An 11,239-nucleotide genomic window follows, 5' to 3' on the forward strand; every position below is an offset into this window, starting at 1 on the left:
GCCGGCGGCTCCACGTGGCAGGAGCGGCCCGAGTAACGGCGCGAGCCGCTTGGGTGGCGGCGGGCGAGCCCGCGGCCCGGCGTGCCCCTCGCGAGGCTCGGGCGCAGCGCGGGGCCCGGCGCTCGCAGCAGGCCGGGCTCTCACCGGCATCCAGGTCGTCCCMTCGCCCAAGGGCAGCCGCCGCGGCTGCCCACGGATAGGTGCAGGGTGCCCCTCTCCGAGCCGTTCTTAACGTGCTCCTGGGGCCGTTTCCTCCTGGGTGTGCTTACCTGGTGTTTCACGCCCCGAGAGAGCAATATTTGCTTTTATCTGTTAACCTCAGCGCTTCCTTTTGAGCTTTGGTGTTTTTAGTAGATGCGAGGTGTAAGTTTTGCTTGGGTTGTTTTGTTTCTTATCTCACTAAATCTTGCATCTTCTAGTCTGTCTCCTGTAACTTCTTCACTTCCTGCAGCCCCTGTTTTCTGGCAGGGCTGCATGGACAGTGTTTCATCAAGCATCAGTGAAGCCTTATAAATTCTTGCAGAAACTGTTGAAAAAGCAAAAGCTGCTTCATATTCAGACTAYAACAAATTCAAATTCAGAAAAAGATATTGCCCAGTGAAGAGTAAGCTTGATTACTTCAGTTGAAATTTTCTATGGATTTCAGTATTTTAACTAGGATGAAACGTAACATCAGATTAAACACACTTTATATCATTCTTTAGACTCTGCTAAATTGTATATATATAAGAAAAACCTAAAAATGTTCTCAGCTGTTTTTTTTTCCCTTGCTGCTTTTCCTTAGGTGTGCCAAAATGTCAGAAAGATCAGATATTCTTCACTTCAAATTTGACAATTATGGGGATTCAATGTTGCAGAAAATGAACAAACTAAGGGAAGAAAACAAATTTTGTGATGTCGTGGTCCATATAGATGACATTGAAGTTTATGGGCATAAGATTGTATTTGCTGCCGGCTCTCCTTTCTTAAGAGATCAGTTCCTATTAAATGACTCTAGAGAGGTGAAAATCTCCATCCTGCAGAGTTCGGACGTGGGGAGGCAGTTGCTCTTGTCCTGTTACAGCGGCATTCTGGAGTTTCCTGAGATGGAGCTGGTAAACTACCTGACTGCTGCAAGCTTTCTGCAGATGAGCCATATCGTTGAGCGCTGCACACAGGCACTCTGGAAGTTCATAAAGCCGAAGCAGCCGTTGGAGAGCAAGGAGGAGTGTGAACAGCAAAGTGACTCTTCTGAGTTGAAGGATCATCAAGATGACGACTCTCTGCAACAAGATTCACCCTGTATTCAGCCTTCAGAAGACAGTATGGATATGGAGGACAGTGATATTCAAATCATCAAGGTGGAGTCTATTGGGGAGGTAACAGACATTAGGAATAAGAAGGATCAGAACAGATTTATTTCTTCTGAACAAACTGCAATGCATTCATCTGAGCCTCAACACTTTCTAATCAACTCCACTGTTGAAAACAGARCAAGTGAAATGGAGCAAAACCACCTCCACAACTACGCCCTCTCATACGCTGGTAGCGATAACATCATTCTGGCCTCTAAAGATATGTTTGGGCCTAACAACCGAGGTATAGACAAAGGTCTGCAGTGGCACCATCAGTGTCCAAAGTGCACAAGAGTGTTTCGGCATTTAGAAAATTATGCTAATCATTTAAAAATGCATAAATTATTTATGTGTCTTCTCTGTGGCAAGACATTCACGCAGAAAGGCAACCTCCACCGGCATATGAGAGTACATGCAGGCATCAAACCTTTCCAGTGTAAGATCTGTGGGAAAACGTTCTCTCAGAAATGTTCTTTACAGGACCATCTCAACCTGCATAGTGGGGACAAGCCCCATAAATGTAACTACTGCGACATGGTCTTTGCGCATAAACCTGTTCTGAGGAAACATCTGAAACAGCTGCATGGTAAAAATAGCTTTGACAATGCCAATGAAAGAAACGTTCAAGATATAACAGTGGACTTTGATTCATTCACATGTAGCACTGCTACAGACAGTAAGGTCTGTCAGCAAACTGATGCRAGCCAGGTACTGGATACAGGGAAACTGCCTCAGGCTGTGCTAGGTTTAAGAAACGATAGTACCTGCGTCAACTAAGCAATTTATAAACATCCTTTGTAGGGTTCATGAGAGAGAGGAACAAACCGTTTGTCTGGGCTCTCACCTAAGCTAGTAGAGTGCCCTGCAAGGCTACCTATGGATGGAGGGTTGTATTGCAAATCCTGGCAGGTCTTCAGTCATCGCTCATAATCTTACTTGATACCTTCTGTGAATAACAATCTTCCTTCAGGTTTCTGTCTGTGTCTCTACTGTGGATTATGGGGTTAATTGCTTCATTTCTCTCTGATTAGGAGACTCAAGACTAACACYTTTTGAAAGACTGTTCCTGTGGGCTGCAAGTAAACCATCTGCTGTACAGTTAGAGGCCTCTTTGTGTCTGGGCAGATGGAGGAAAGAGCAAAGAGGACAAGTCTGTGAGATAACCTAGTTTTTGTGTTTTTTATTTTAAGCACTGGATAACTAAAGCACTCCATATAGTTAAATACTAATTTGTTTTAAACTTACCTGTTAAAAGTTACCCTTCTCTACCTTCCCCCTAGACCCCTACAGTTAAAATCAAGTATTTTTGTGTCACTTTTTTGCCCTTTCTAAACTATTTCAAGAGTCCTGTTATCACTGAACATGATCTTAAAAGCTCTCAGGGTTTTTAACCTATATATGCATTATAGAAAGATAAAGCCCTGAATGCTTTAGCAGGGTTGGTCGATCTTTGCATAAAGATATTTAAAAGGAGAATAAATTGCAGCCCTGGAATGCACAGGGCTGGCTGCCTAGAGTGCAGGTATGACCTCCTTATGCTGTCATACTTAAGATTATCAAAGGGCACTTAACAATGTATGTCCTCAGACAAGCTAACAACTTCAAAGCTAGAAATTATTGCCTATCTTCCATAAACATTGTTTCATATAAGCAAACAAGATTTCTTACTTTCCTAATTGGTTTTATGGCAAAGATGGAGTGGAAAAATACTGCTTTTTAACACTGTGAAAAGAATCTATTTTAAAAGCTGCAAGGTATAACTTCATGCTTTTTTTTTTTTTTTTTTTTTCCCCCTCTTTCTCCTCCCCCTCAGTTCTTGTGTATTCATCCTTGGTAACTGGTAAGGGCCACATATCACTAAACTTGGAAAACAAACAAACAAAATACCTTCCGTAAAAACATTAGGATAAAGATGCTGGAGTTCCTGGACATTCAAATAATGCTTTTTTCTTTTTTTAAAGTGGCCTACAGAGATCATGACCATTACTGTTTTACAAACCTAAGATGAGGTATAGGTAGCACAATTTCTATAAGTTAATATATCTGCTATTGACTGTACTCAGCAATACCTCTTATATACAGCCTTAAACATCAAACGTAGCGGGAATGGCATGGTAATTGGGAGTCTGGGATTATACTGTATTACTTCTTAAAAGTGCCATGGAATTAATCTGTGTTCCAGTCAGACTAAAAGAAGTTTAAAACTAGTTTCTCATCTGAGGATCACCATTCCTAGTAAAACAGCACTCTTATTATATTGAAGTGTAGCATAGGCTAATAATCAAATGGCTGATCCTCAGTAGAGAATAGCTGTTCATGTGTGGAGTAAGTATCTCTTCCAATGCAGCTCTTTTCCACAAGGTTTGCCATGAGGCTGAGATTATGCTTCCTACTAAGTGTAGTACTGTGTGTGTGTTTGGGGAGGGGCGGGGGGGAGAGGGAAGGGATAAGGCTGCTATTGTATTGTTAAAATGCTAAACAGGTATGACCAAAGGTGTGTTAGAGCAAAAAATGTTTTGTATGTTACTATCAAAAGTTGGTCTTGATCTTCAGATATGTGTATATAGAAACCACCAAGTTCCTTATTGTAGACATTACACTGATGGACTGTAAAAAAGTGTTCACCTTGCAAAACATTTTCAGAAATCCACATACCCTCAAGTAGCAAAAGCAAGGTGATTCTGTGAACGAAGCTTTCACAATTGAGTTTTATACTACTGTACTTGACTGTTACATGGACTGTTAGATGGATAGCTATGAAGTAAGCAATGGAAATGGAGTCAGGGCATTACACCTTTCAAGCTGTAGCAAATATTCTTAGGTCTAAAAATGTATTTTTTTTTTTGTATTATTATTATTATTATTATTGTTATTATTCAGGTTCCTGGGGCAGAAAATAGGTTTGCATGGGAAGAAAAACTGTTTTTCCTCTTAAGTAACCTGCTTTCAGAATCGTTTTGAGCTATGTAAAAACGTGGTAGTTACACCTTACACTTGCATTCTGGCTTCAGGCAGAATCTTCTGCGTAATTCAAACATTTTGATAATGTATTACTAATTATATGGAAACACGTTATGGAAACACGTTATAGCTCTAACATCAAAAAGAAGATAAATGTGGAGAATAAGAGTTTGCAGAGCCAGGTCAACATGCTGTAAGGGACTAGCGAATGCATTAACTGTATAATCAATATGGACATGATAAAGAAAAAGGCCTTCTGCCAGAGAAAGGAATAAAACTGTGTAAATGTTACAAAGAGTGGTAAGAAAATGGACAGTATTGAGAGCTTTGTCTATCTGAGAAGTTTCTCATGGAATTATGAAGCTGCAAAGAGAATACAGCATATTGAAGTAGCTATGGTGAACTGAAGTTGATATGAAGAGACAAGGGATTCTCCTACAAAATGAAAAATGGTTTGGTCAAAATATACAGGTTTTGAAATAACTTGGTGCTGTGGTGATGTCGACTTCTGAGAAGGATGAAACTGCTGACTTTTCAGATAAAAGGTAACTTGTGGTCATTGGTGAGACATGGCAGAAATAAGCAGGAAAAAGAAGACATGCAAAAGACTGCTTCTTCAATGACAATGGATGCATCTGTTGGATGAAGAGTGACTTCTTACCAATGTCTATGCTTCTGGCCTGGCAAAAGGTTATGGAGCAAAAGACTTAGCAGGAGATGGCTACGTGACTCTAGAAGCATTGGAGGTCTAAGATGCAGTACGCTGATGGCGCAGTACGAAGTACACTGGTGGTAGTTTATGTAAAATCTGTTTCCCATTTGGSGGCAAACGAGTAAAGAATATAGAAGAGGTGTTAGGGAAAAAACATCTAATATCTAAGAGGCTAATACCTCTTGTTTGAATTATGGATTAAAGTGGAAGGGTTATTATAAATCAAATATCCAGAGGCAGCTTGATTGTAGAATAAGATGAACTTAATTGTCCATGTATGTAAAATTCTGTCTTTGTTGCAATGTTCTGATTAGTGAAAGGTTAGATCCATTGGTTGTTGCTACTGATGCTACATACTCAGATGAGGACTAAGGCAGTTTCATAATCTGTGTGTTGATGTGTAGAATACTATTTGCTGGTAAGTGGATAGTCTCACAATTTAATGTGCTGTAAAACTTCCTGCATATCCTTAAAATAGCTGAAGTCTATTACAAAAATACTTTTAACTCCTTGAATATATTTTAGGGTTTTTTTATTATTTTCTCATTCTATTTATTTATTTGATATAGGAGAATTCTTAGAACACTTAGATTTGCCAGAGGTTTAGGTTTACTGCCTTTCTGGATGGTTGGTAGCTCATGTAGCATATATTCCTAGAGAAAAAGATGCAGCTACGCACCCTCCTACGTAGATCAGGGAAGAGTCTTTCCTTTATTTATTTTTCTTTTAGAAGAAATGTTTTTGCAGTTTAGTAACCGATGTAATGGAAATGTCAGTCTTTCTCCCTTAGCTTTTCAGCAAAAGTTAGATAGCTGCCGCTGAAATAATGTAAAAAATGGATTTGCATGGGGCTGTTTTTGGTTCTGGAGTTGTGGGGAGGAGAAGTGAGGCAGGAGAATCAAAATGCGAGACAAGCAGAGGGTTAAAATCTAAACTCGTGATGAACCTTGATTTAAGAAAAAAAAAAATGTAGGGGGGTGAGAGACAGTTGGCTCTTGGTAAAGGCCGAGAAGGTGGAAGGAAGGTTTCTTTTCTTTTCCCCCGCGGGGCCTGTACGAGTCGGGACGAGCATTAGCTACCTCTAGGGTGCCGAGGCAGGAGTCCTTTCACGGGTACTTTCACCAAAGCAGGCGGGCGGGCGCCCCCCCGCTGTAGCAGTGCCAAGCGCTCAATAAACGTGCTGCTAACTCTGCTCTCGCCTCTCATTTCGCGCGCGGGCCGGGCCGGGGCGGGCCGGCTGCCCCGGAAAGCGGCGGCGTTTCCGGGGCGGCGGCGGGGAGCGCTGCCGGGGCGCGGCGCGGCGCGGCGCGGGGCGGCCATGGCCGGCGACTCGGAGGTGCTGCGCTTCCAGTTCGCGCAGCAGGGCGACGCGGTGCTGCAGCGCATGAACCTGCTGCGCCAGCAGAACCTCTTCTGCGACGTCTCCGTCTACATCAACGACACCGAGTTCCCCGGGCACAAGGTGATCCTCGCCGCCTGCTCCGCCTTCATGCGCGACCAGTTCCTGCTGAACCAGTCGCGCCAGGTGCGCATCAGCATCCTGCAGAGCGCCGAGGTGGGCAGGAAGCTGCTGCTCTCCTGCTACACGGGCGCGCTGGAGGTCAAGAAGAAGGAGCTGCTCAAGTACCTGACGGCCGCCAGCTACCTGCAGATGGTGCACATCGTGGAGAAGTGCACCGAGGCGCTCTCCAAGTACCTGGAAATCGACGCGGCCGTGGAGAGCGGCGAGCGGGACGCCGAGACGTGTCACTCTTCGGACGCCGAGCTGAGGAGCGGCGACGATGCCCTGGACAAGGACTGTGAAATCATCGAGATCGCCGAAGACAGCCCGGTTAGTTTGGAGTGCACCGTGAAACGGGAGAAGGGGGATATCTCACGGCCCGTGGTGCAGAGCGTAACATCAGAAAGGAAGGAGGCCAAATCCCCAGAAATAGCAGCGGTTGAAATAGGTTATAAGGATGATGAAATCTGTATCTTCAGAATGGATTCTGTGAGTGCAGCTAATGTAGAAAATGATCATTTTYCCCAGCCATGTACTTCCTCCAAGAGCAGTTTATATTTTCCAGAAACGCAGCATTCTCTGATAAATTCTACAGTAGAAAGCAGAAATTCAGAAATGTCAGGAAATCACTTTCAGGCTTTTGTCAATGATAACACAGAAGGGACTTCAAGCGGGATGAATGGCGTTCAGAATGTGGATGATCCTGGTAATTCATGGCGGCACCAATGCCCAAAGTGTCCAAGGGGGTTTCTGCATCTTGAGAACTACCTTAGACATCTGAAAATGCACAAACTCTTCCTGTGCTTGCAGTGTGGCAAAACATTTACACAGAAAAAGAATCTCAACAGACACATCCGGGGACACATGGGAATCCGCCCCTTCCAGTGCATGGTTTGCTTGAAGACGTTTACTGCCAAAAGTACGCTCCAGGACCACCTGAACATCCACAGCGGGGACCGGCCCTACAAGTGTCACTGCTGTGACATGGACTTCAAACACAAGTCTGCTCTTAAAAAGCACCTGACGTCTGTTCATGGAAGGAGTAGCAGTGAAAAAACAAACCTGAACGGTATTACAAAAGTGAAAATAGACTACGATTAATGGATGGGCAGATGCGGAGCTAGGCTCCACCAGATGCTTCTGTCTTGTGTTATTCTCTATGTTCAACAGAGCTACACCTTGCCAGAGAGAAGGACAAATATGTGATGGGTGACCAGAGACGGGCCTTGCTAGTAGTAAACTTGCCTGTTATATTAAGGCTRCTGTTGATGTAAGTGTTCAGAAGCTGTTTAGTAGTTGAAAGTAARCCACAAAATGTGAGAAATGATTTTATGCTTCTCTTTGACTATCCCTGATGTGGATATCTGTTCCGTTGTTTGTTTTGTTTTGTTTTTTTTCCCCAATCAGGTTTTGCAGTCCACTGTTTTGAGGGCAAGTGCTGCCAATTTTCAAAGTATTGTTGATATTGCAATAAGCTGAAGCCTGAGCCACAATGTTCCTGATCCACAATGGCTAAGGAAAGGGGATGTTTGTATTTATTCAATCACCTGTATCCATTTCATGTACCATGTCATGGTGAAATCAGCTCTGTACTTGACGAAATTTTGCTGATTCTTTAAAAAAAAAAAAAAAAAGGCATGCTGTCTGATTCAAGTCTGTGATATTAAGAAGCAAGCAAGCTACAGTTAAGGAAGCTTTGAAACGGCCTTGTACAACTAGAGAACTGGTAAATAACAAAAGCAAATGCTACTGCTTTGCAATTCCTTTTTAACTGCATAGTCCCATTAGAAAGACTTGCATTCAGTTTATGAATCAGTTGTGAATTTTTCTAAACTTCTTTCTTCTGATCACATTTCTCCTGTCATGTTGGTATTACCACCCTCATTTGACTAATTATAAGTTAGTCCTATTTACTAYGTTGTATTGTTACATTTGTCTTTTTTTAAATATATGTATAAATTCTAGATATCCACACTAATGTGAAAACTTGAACCGTGCACTGTTAAGTAATAGCATTTTCTATATTCATTTTGAAAGTCATTCTTTATATCTTAAAAGGAAGAGTTTAGACGTAGTGATTTTCTCATGCTCTAATTCTTTGTGTGATGCAGTAAAACGGTACTGTGCGTGCTTGGGTAGGTATGTTTGTACTTTGTCAAGGGTCATTTCAGTGTCATCAGAAGCATCGAAAGTCCTGTAACTCATCATTTTTATCTTATACCTGTTTTTGGCTGGTATATGTTACTTCACTTAATGTGATACAAATGAACTGTCAGTTCAGTTACTGTATGAGAGTAATGCTACTTACATTAGACTCTGTCCAACTAGCAGAAGCAGTAGCTCRTAATCTGGTCTGTGTCACAAACCTTGCCTCAGTTTTCGGAAGTGCTCTTGTGAAGTTCTAGCTCTGAGCACTTGAGCTGCAGACATCTGGCACTTGTGCTGCATATCTTTGCTGTTTTTTAAAATATAAAATAACAGTTTTAATTTCAGTTGCTGAGTTTAACTTCTTTACCATACATGTATCTGTGAGTGCATTGGGCATTAGTGTTTTATTGAAGGTTTGAGTACATTTGTTATATACTGTGCTGTTCCCTATTGTTAGCTATARTAGGAATGATCAGTTCTGCCAGTGTTACTACTGTTTTATCTATTGGAAGCATCAATTGAAGAGTTTTAAGGGTGGATTTTTAAGCTCTTCATTTGATATCATTCAGTGCTTTATTAATAAATATGTATTATTCGGATTGAGGTGTTATTTGCAGGACCCAGTTGGACTAGGGTTGGTTGTGTATGTAGTTAGTCCAGATAGACAAGTCATACACTCGTGCTATATTCCTTCAAAAATTTGCCCCAAAATGCTTGACTTTACAGGTACCATTGACTTCTGAAAGACTCTTTCATGGTGCTGATTCATTGGAAAGGTGTGAATGCAAAGTCTGCATGCCAGTGTGCCCCTATGAACGGTAACAAAAATGACACACCCAGGGTGGTAGTGTAACTATGGATTCAAATTACCTATTGAACCTAGAGCTTTAAGTGTATAGGTCAACCTTTCACAGTCTGTGCTCTAACATTGTATTAAAAGTTGATCATTTGTTTTATTTTGGTGATTTTAGCTAAAGATAACTGCCATGGTAATATCTGTGAATCATCTCCTTCACGGTGTGGTTGCTTTGCATTTTGGAACAGTTGCATTTTATAGCGCTCTCCTTTGTTTGCGATCATCAATGTTTACAGTCTTTTTGCCCTTTTGATTAGCACTGAGTTGGCTTTTATTTCACAAAATACTATTAACTTCTAGTTCTTAATTAAGAATTAACAAGAGCAACAAAATTAAGAACCAGACTTTAAAAATCATGCTAACATCATACAGCTGCAATTCCTATATTTACGGAGGTTTACTTGGATATATGTACACCTGTGTATATAGCTTTTCATTTCATTGCTTATTTTAAATAAAGTCCTTCATCTCTGAAAGAAGTAAAAAGTTCATTTCCCTCCCCCTATTCTTTCTAAACTGGGCTGCTGTTACTGTAGTTCAATAAATAAGTGTATTGTGCAGTTATGGGACAGACTTAGTTTAACCATGCTTGAACTTGTTCAGCTAATAAGCATTTTGGCAAGTGTGTGGTTCACATTGTCAGCACTTCATGTGATCATTCCTTGCATTTTGTGTGACCGATTCTCTCGGGTGTGTGCATGGAAGSTTTCCTGTATGACACAGTGGGGATGACAGGCTGATCTCTTGAAGGGCATCTTCGGTGGGAGCCGGACCGCTAGATTGTCCATGCGCTCTTTTAGTGCATGTGAACATGCGAGGAGTGGGGCTGTGCAATCGGCCACCCACATGCTCTGGTCCATGGCTCAAGTGTCTTGATAAGCCGTGTTATCAAACTTGGTTTTTTGTGTGTATGTTCGCATAAGAAGTGTTTTCTCTTCCCTTTCCTTGTGTGTAACGGCTTGTCTAGTCATAACACAATAAATGCAAGACATTTTAGAACTACCTATGCTTTCTTCTAACCTCCCCAGAACAAYTTTTTGCCTACTTTAATTGTTTTGACTGGAGAGGGTGAGCAAACAAAATGCGAACACAACATCGTGTTCAACGGGCACTCACTGGTAATGTGCATTTTCATCCCCCAAATCATCCTGTGAGCAGTCATCAGGCAGCCACGTGCCTTATTCAAAAAGCTCCCATTTCCACCCTGTCTCAGCCTTGATTTAAACCTGTTCCCAGGCCTCCTGGGGACAGAGGAAGGAGGCGCCGCCGCCGCCAGGCCCTTCTCCATGGCCGCCTGGGACGGAGCCGCAACTGAGAGGCATCCAGCCGCTCCTGCATCCCCGCGGTGGAGCAGCGTGTCCTGCGGCAGCGCCGAGGCTCCGCGCTCACTTCGGCCTCGCCGCCCTTCCTCACACCGGGTTCGTGAGGCGCCTTCGCCTTCTACCGGCCCGGCCGCCATGCAGGCGCTGTCAGCGCGCACGACATGGCCTGAGGCGGCCTCTGCTCTCCTCGTGGCTGAGAGCACTGAAGGTGCTAACGTTATTCATTAAAAAATAAAATAAATGTTGGGAGTATACAATAAGGCGAGGGGTAAATGGCGGGGAGGGCGTGAGGCCGCCGAGGCGGGGGGAGCGCGCAGCGCCGCGGCCCGCTCCGCCCCGCCGCCTCTATGGTGCCGCCTCTATGGTGCCGCCCCCGGGCGCCGCCTCTGCGCACGCGCCGCCCCG

General features: G+C 43.1%; 2 protein-coding genes across 2 annotated transcripts; both read left to right on the plus strand.

Moving 5' to 3' along the window:
• Positions 1-760: 760 nt before the first annotated feature.
• Positions 761-2,992, plus strand: ZBTB26 (zinc finger and BTB domain containing 26). Its single transcript, XM_026049602.1, has one exon. It carries the CDS (start codon positions 795-797, stop codon positions 2,109-2,111), a length of 1,317 nt encoding a protein of 438 aa, XP_025905387.1. The 5' UTR covers positions 761-794; the 3' UTR covers positions 2,112-2,992.
• A 3,312-nt stretch (positions 2,993-6,304) lies between these two features.
• ZBTB6 (zinc finger and BTB domain containing 6) lies at positions 6,305-9,065 on the plus strand. Its single transcript, XM_026049489.1, has one exon. The coding sequence runs from the start codon at positions 6,326-6,328 to the stop codon at positions 7,607-7,609; it is 1,284 nt and encodes a 427-aa protein (XP_025905274.1). The 5' UTR covers positions 6,305-6,325; the 3' UTR covers positions 7,610-9,065.
• Positions 9,066-11,239: the final 2,174 nt, after the last annotated feature.

This window comes from Nothoprocta perdicaria, unplaced genomic scaffold (genome assembly GCF_003342845.1).
Source record: "Nothoprocta perdicaria isolate Ctin4 unplaced genomic scaffold, notPer1 scaffold_6, whole genome shotgun sequence".
NCBI classification, from domain to species: domain Eukaryota; kingdom Metazoa; phylum Chordata; class Aves; order Tinamiformes; family Tinamidae; genus Nothoprocta; species Nothoprocta perdicaria.